General features: G+C 40.1%; 2 protein-coding genes across 2 annotated transcripts in view; one reads left to right on the forward strand and one right to left on the reverse strand.

Moving 5' to 3' along the window:
• Window positions 1-2,329, forward strand: part of LOC138043651 (melanocyte-stimulating hormone receptor-like) — a 3,640-nt gene extending 1,311 nt beyond the window's left edge. The window contains exon 1 of the mRNA XM_068890023.1: window positions 1-2,329. This exon is cut by the window's left edge and continues 1,311 nt beyond it. The gene's annotated coding sequence lies outside the window, so the exon portion shown is untranslated.
• LOC138043649 (enolase 4-like) overlaps window positions 1-7,500 on the reverse strand; it is a 59,355-nt gene that overhangs the window by 30,671 nt on the left and 21,184 nt on the right. Inside the window, exon 7 of the mRNA XM_068890020.1 lies at window positions 7,096-7,224. Within this exon, the coding sequence (XP_068746121.1) occupies window positions 7,096-7,224 (129 nt within the window). The remainder of the gene's footprint in view (window positions 1-7,095; window positions 7,225-7,500) is intronic.

Here is a 7,500-nt window from a genome sequence, read left to right on the forward strand (position 1 = left end):
AGCTTTATTGATAGATCCCCCTCCCTCCCCCTTGGGAGATTCAGCACGTCCACTGTTGTAAAAGCCAATCAAAACAAAGCTATCTCAGTGTCAAGGTGTAGCTACAGCGGAACGCTTAGAGTTTATTTTTCTACTTAGTTATGCCACATTATTTACTTTAGTTCATCTTGTTATGATTTAACATTTTTTAAGGAAGGTTCAATTAATTTACGTCACCCTCCCTAGTTCTTTTCACCATTTCCAGAATTTTCTAGATTTTTCTAAGGTTTGTACTGTCGCAATTAAGCTATCGCGCGTACTGTAACAGTGAGTCTCACGATAGAGTACGCATCAACCGAAAGGGTTTTGTTTTAAAAGGTACAAGTTTCGTCAAGGTAGCAGTTGTAACCAAGGTCGCAAGTTTTAACCAAGGTTGCAAGTTTTATCAAGGTCGCAATTTGCCTTTATTGAGGGTGTGTCGCGTTTCAAGTTGCATGGTGTCCACATTTCGGATGACCTCACCTGGGCTGCCCATTGTGATGCGATAATCAAGAAAGCCAACAGACAAATCTACGTCTTAAGAGTCCTGAAGAAATGTGAGATTTGTTTGTAAAATTGCACCTCCCAACCCCCTTTTCCCCCTGTTATCAAGTAGAGTAGAGATAGGGGATACTTAGTATAATCTCAGAAGGAATACCACCGGAGTAGTTAAGCCGTGTAATACCGAACGTTTTAGTCAATTCGTTACTTGTAGGTATGCTAATCTCCTCCCACATTAGAGGGATTAGTATGTGGGGATTATTACATGTAATTTATATTTATATTTATAATTATCGTAATATTTAATATATCTTGATATATTGACTTCGTACTAATTAATGTATTAGTTGCTGACCCTGCCTGTAATTCAGTCTTTAAACTGCCAGAGGCAGAAATAAACGAACTTGATTTGATTTGATTTGATTTGTAAACCCAAACGAAAGCCGCATACAGTAATGACTGCGGGCTTGTTACTACAGTCACTAATAGAATAAAAATAGACAAGGGATGAAAGCGATTTCAGTCAAATTTTGAATCGTCTATAAATCGCTAAAATTTGGATGAAAATGCCTTATTTCCAGCAGTTGGTGTGGAAACAATATTCTCTTCCCATTCGTAAAAAGAAATTAACCAGAAAGCGCGTGAAATTCAACTTTCGAGGAATCATTTTCCAAGCGTTTAACATTCGATTTCGTACAATGAAGACCGGAGGCGGTGACGGAAATGCGTTATCAATTCTTACCAACTTCTGAAGAGAGATTTGTTTTCCACTTTGAATTTTTTGTTCTCTCTATTTTCCTGGTGCTAATGCCGTTTTTCTCGAAGAAAAGTTTCCATGTCGGTGCAAAACCGGACGATCAGCTGTAAGTAACGGTTGATTTCACTTCCTGTCAACATCCGGTACGGCAGCTGGAGCTCAACTTCCGTTTCGGTCACCGGTATGTTACGGTTCACACTGAACTAATCGCGTGGTGTTAAGTTTCATCCCTTGTCTCTTTTTGTACTCTCGTTTGTGTGTAGTCTCATCACCTACGGTGATTCAGATCAACAAGATCGATTCGCGTTGCAATTGTACGGCGAATTTACCTGGAAAAACGGTCAAATAAGACTCCTCTGCTCCTTGTGTAAGTGTTATCGTTTGCGCATAATTCTTTGTTTATATTAGTTTGGCGTACAATGCTCTTGCCAATGTTACTGCGTCTTTAACTATATTTTGAGCAATTAATTCACGGTTGCTTTAACATTAGTTGTAACCGTATTTTTTAATTGTAACGTTTTGTTCAGTGATCAAAATTTGCGTAATTTATCCGTAGCGTTTTCAAAGTGTTCATATTTATTTCAGCTTTTACGGTGTTTGTAACCAAGGAAGAAGATTAAAAAGTTACAAACAGCAGTTTGAAAACCTTTCGAAAGTCACTAGAGCTATACATGGGAAACGTGATACTAATCGCGGGAAAAACCTGCTCCTAAAAATAAAGTTACTCCGGAAAGGGTTGACTCAAGGAAATAGCTGAGATAGATGCTCCCACTGGTGAGCTCCTGGTCCTACCCAAGGACGACAAACAAATGGCGATTAAATTTCACAAAAACCACACTCCAGAAAACGAGCATGACGGCAATGGAGAGATATTATACAAAACACTAACCAAATGAAGATGACGCCTGCTTAAAATCTCGTTGCTATTCTCGAGGAAGTTTTTTTTCGGTAAAAACCTCTCATCCCTTCAACGATCGATCCTCTTTTGGGTTACAGTCCTTCCCCGACAGGTCACGCAAAAACGTGACAATCGAAATTTTTCAAGACCTTTGCAAAATCACATCGATTTTACTCGATTTTAGTATGTTTGACCCGTACAATAAATTCGAAGTCCAAACTAAATTGCATATTTTCTGTGTAAACCCGCAATATCTTTCACCAAATCTGGGCCTTAGTCATTCAGTGTATTTGCTTAATACTCTCTGTGATTAATGAACATCATATGGTTCAGTAAGAAACCGTAAAATTTACAACTGCTAGCGCTAAAGCTTAGACATGCGCAAAACAGTGAAACTGTCCATTTAACGCGAGTCAGCTGTAGTTATCAATATGGCGTTTGGAGTGACGAATTCTGCGAAGTATGATGAAGCTTTGAGAACCGTTCTGGAGGGATTGAAGTCCTAAGGAATATTTGAACTTAGTTAAGAGCAAAAGCAGGTTTTTTCCATTTTTCGAAAGCTAAAGATACATTGACTGTGTTTCCAACGGGACATGGTAAGCCCTTGATTTATCAAATGGTGATTCCGTCTCGTCATCATACGCACTACGAAGTGACATGACTTCTTGTGCTACTAATGGCTCGGCAGAACCCCATCACACTTCAACTTATAGGTAAGTCTCCTTTGATTTTAGATTCTGTTGGCGAAAGAAATGAAGTTAAAAGAGACATGCATGTGTAACGTAACTCGCGCATGCTCGATGCAAAATCAAACGGTTCGGCTTCTACGGATGATCCTAAGTCCTCTGGATTTTGACTTGCCTTAACCCCGTACGTTCCTCGGAAGAGTTTTTCTTCCGCTTCTGATTTATTTTCCATGATGTCCTAGTGCTAGTAGTTTATATCCCCGAGCATTGAACATATACAATTGTTAAGAATCCCAACTGGCGGGAGGCAAACCAGTTGGCTATTTTACAAGTGCACCAGGAAGTTGAACCAGGGACTACCTGAACCAAATTCAGTGAGTAGTTAGAACGTGGTCTTGAGCCCGGGATCTCCGGATTTCAATTTCGCAGTTCCAACATAAGAAATTTCATCGCTTTGAGCTATAAGCTATGAATACTATTTCGGTAACAGTTGATACTTCAGTTGCCCCCAGGGCGACGAGCTCAAGGCCGTCTTGGAAGACGATTTTTCGAAGACGATTTGTCCGTCCAGACGAACAAGGCGCCCTAAGTCTGACCTAAATTTAAGTTAAAGGAACAAATCGAACATTTAACCACCGCGGGGAAATGCAACTAGCGATGAAAGTGATGGTTTATGGGAAGGTCTTAATATGGCGGGAGGAAAGGGTTAAGACTAGAAAGGATCCTCCAAATAAGGTGAGACACTTCGTGCCACATATACAGGTTTAACACTTGGTGACGTTACGTGGTAATACCTGACAACCTGGCCCAGGTTGCTCGAAGCATGGTTAGCGCTAACCAGCGTTAAATACCATGGAAACCTATAGGTTTTGATACCTCTTAACCAACGGTTCGCGCTATCCCGGCTTTGAGAAACCGGCCCCTGAGTGTTAACCCGCTTTGGCAGATAAACAACACAGAGAATAACTGCTGGGTTAGGCACTGATCTCTAGTGATTAAGCACTGACTCCAAATGGTTGGCTTTCATAAATTGTTCCAGTGACGCCACATTCAAACTTCGTAACATTTTATCAAGATTGTTTGGTACTTTATATACACAAAACCAAATGTCTTATGTCATGCACCTTATCCTAGTCACGACCAGAAGAAGGTTGCGGCGAAAGGCAAGGTAACCAAGCGATACCTTTTGCCAGTCTTCATCCGCTCAATGTCGGTCCATTGCCCGTCTCTTATGAATTTACGCCGGACAATACTAGCGAATTTGGTCGTCTTGAATTTAACGATGGGACGATTTGTCCGTTAAGACGCTTTCTTCGTCTGCTCGTGCGAAAACGGCCAATGAATTCAGATACCTTCCTCGACAATGTTTCTGTGTGTGGCGCGTATAGAGTATTTTCACGTGACGTCACGGCGGCCATGTTGGTGTAGCAAAACAATGGAAAGGCGGCCATGTTGGTTTACCCAACTAATTCTCCGGGAATTGAGCTCTATTGTCATCCAAACGTTTTCTTTTGTTTCGGTGAAAAAACAAGGATACTGATCACGCGAGTGAAAACACTCCATACCTCAGTGCGATATTAAAATGTGAGCCGGTAGGGAATAAACAAAAAACAACAAAATGCGATCGCTTTGACTAAAGCTGGTTAAGCGTCCTGTAGTGTTTCTTTTTTTAAAATAATGTTTCACGGTTAATGCTGCCAGTGAATTGTAATTCTCATTCTAATTCTAATTGTGTGATCTGCAAAAGGCACAACCAATCACCGCAGATGTGCAAATGACACCTGTTAGTGTTCAAATATGAGACAAGGTGCAAGTGTTAAATAAATAAATAGCGATAAAAATGTTCTGGGGTAAGCTTTTTTTTTAACATGGCAAGAATTTCTTATGATGGAATTGCCTAGTACCTTGTCGTCGTTTATTTTATATATAGGGTGGAAGTTGTATGGCTGACAGGCCAGACACTACTTTCAACATCATTGTAAGTCGTGTCACTTTCCTTCTTTTCTCGAGTGTTGGCCATTTCAAATCATTTAGAATTTTCGTGACAGTCCCAGGAGTGGTGCTGTATTCATTAATGCTCTTATTTCAGCTATCAACAATTTGATAACTCTAAATTATTGCTCCTAGAGCAAAATATCTCCCAAGAGCACACGGGCAAAAATTGACAGAATTAACTAAAATGATTTCCACAGTGCTTTAAAAATCGTTTAGTGAGTTGTAGCCGCCCAACAGAATATTTATTCTATGCGGCTTTTCGTCTCGTCCGAAAGTTCCAGCAATCGTGACAGGTCTGAGGACTGATAAAAAAAACCCCTTTACATTACGTAATCGTCCTTTTTTGTCCGAAAATTTTAGGGGATGTTTTCTTAAAGTGTGGTTCTCAAACAAACTCTAGCGAAAATGATAGAACTTATAAATTGACAAACAAATTGATGTCAGTTTTTCATGCGTCTGTTATTGATCATGAATTTCGTCATAACATTGTCAAAGTAGCTGTGGATCCACGGGGCGATAGCCGACAGACGCATGAAAAACTGACATCAATTTGTTTTTTACAATAACAAAAAGGCAGAGGGGTCAAAATTAAGTCAAAACACTACGAGAACGGGAGTCAAAAATGCGAGAAACTTCAATCTGACGCGAGCAATATTGCGTCATTATCGCACAATTTAAAAATTTATGTGTCTGTCCGCTTATTGACAATAGAAATTAGCCAATGAGCGCGCGAGATTTTTGCAGTCACTGTAAAAAGAATATTCAACCGGTCGCCATTTATAAAAGTGGTCTGTACTAATTATCTCAGTCTGTGTTGTGAATAAAAGTAATAGGGAGTTTAAGAAAGGGCTACAGCTACGGCAATGACAACGCCACAAACAATTTTTTCCGTGTTTCCATAGCCTCATCTAAACACGAGGGGGACTTGGGAGAATTCGACACAGTTAAGCAAACCCGAGACGCAGTCGACGGTTTGCATAACTGTCGAGAGAGAGAACAACTTCCCCAAATGTTTAGATGAGACTATGGAAACACGGAAAAAAGTCCTCTATTGCTTTTATAAAATATTCTTCAAAGATAATTCGACAAATGAAAGAAAATGTTGGTTTTTTCTTTACTTCTTGATTGAAACAGATTTTCTTGATACACGCTCATATTTCCTACCAGCCAATCAAAACGCGCGTCTGACAATACCTAACCAATCAAAATTTGCGTTATGTCACAGCCGTGTTTCCATACTCTCATGTAAACACAGGTATTGACCAATGAGAGTGTGCGTACAATCTTAATTATTTTATAAAATACCATTGGTTAAAAAAGGCAAAAAATCGTGCTGGACGTTTTAGCGCATAGTTTTGCGATACTATGCATAAGAACAACGTGAAATCACCAATTTGAGGCTTTGACAACGGCATGAGCATACCAATTTGAACCTTTCATTTTCTATTTTTACTGTGAAATCGCTCGCACCCTATTTATTTTTAGGATACGCCCACATTTTACGACGCGAACGAAGTGAAAAAGACGCTAGAGCACAGTTTTATTTTGAGGGTGATGTTTTCGTCGACGTTGCAGCAGTAGATCTTAAAGGCCTTCGTTCATCCTACAAGAATGACGTGCCGTGGAACAATTTTCATAAATGAAAACCCCGCCAAAGCTGAAATTCATCCAATCAGATCGCTACGATAAGCAATGCGAACTTTTCAATTCACCATTTTTGCAAATCCCATTGTTTGCAATTTCTTCTGGGACATGAAGATGTCCCACGAGAAATCGAAAGCAATGCCTACGCAAAATTTTGGGGGGTAAAACAAGGTGTATTATGGGATTTGAGAAAGTAGTGAAGACAAAATACAAACGGTCAATAAGCCTGTCGGTTGAAGGTGGGCTTTTAAAGGGTTCCTTCTGCAGGTACCGGAGCACAGATTACGTAAAACAAAAGAAACAAAGAAAACAAAACAACTCCAAATAAAGACTAGTCCCAAGTGACCAAAAATACAATGCTTTCCGGTACATGCAGAAAGACCCTTTAAAGTCCCTAATTATAAGTGACTTTGCTACGGCACTCAACATGGAAAAATACACCAAAGAAAAGGCACAGTACACGCACGTCTACAGCCTTTTCGAAAACTAGAAGGGATGGTACTTTTACTTTAAAAAAACGCCAGAAGATTGGAAGGGAGACAGAACAATCTGCAGTGGGTATGAATGCGTGGATGGAGACATCAATTTGTACATACCGAGCTCATGGATGTTCCAGGCTGAGATACAACGAGAACTTCTTTGATAAGGTTTTGTTTTCCAGCAGCAAGTTTGCCGCTCGTCAATAACGCCATCATTGGAATCGGTAAACTAAGCTTGCAACCCATCTGCAATGAAATGCCACATGCCAAAAAAATCAAATTGAATATAAGTCTTTCCAATTTCCTATCCTACGGGAAAACAACCTTCAGAGAGAGCTTGCGGGCGGGCTAAAATACTCAATAAGTTCCAAAACATCTCTTATCCGTAGGCTCGTTACAGTGCGACGCGCCTTACCGTGGCCACCTAAAAAAGTTTTTTACAAATTGTCCGCCAATCAGGATGTGTGAATTTGATTGACAGTCACGCCTCCTTGCAAAGTTCGCACAGTTGCAAGTTGAACA

Source organism: Montipora capricornis, chromosome 3 (genome assembly GCF_036669925.1).
Source record: "Montipora capricornis isolate CH-2021 chromosome 3, ASM3666992v2, whole genome shotgun sequence".
Taxonomy (NCBI): domain Eukaryota; kingdom Metazoa; phylum Cnidaria; class Anthozoa; order Scleractinia; family Acroporidae; genus Montipora; species Montipora capricornis.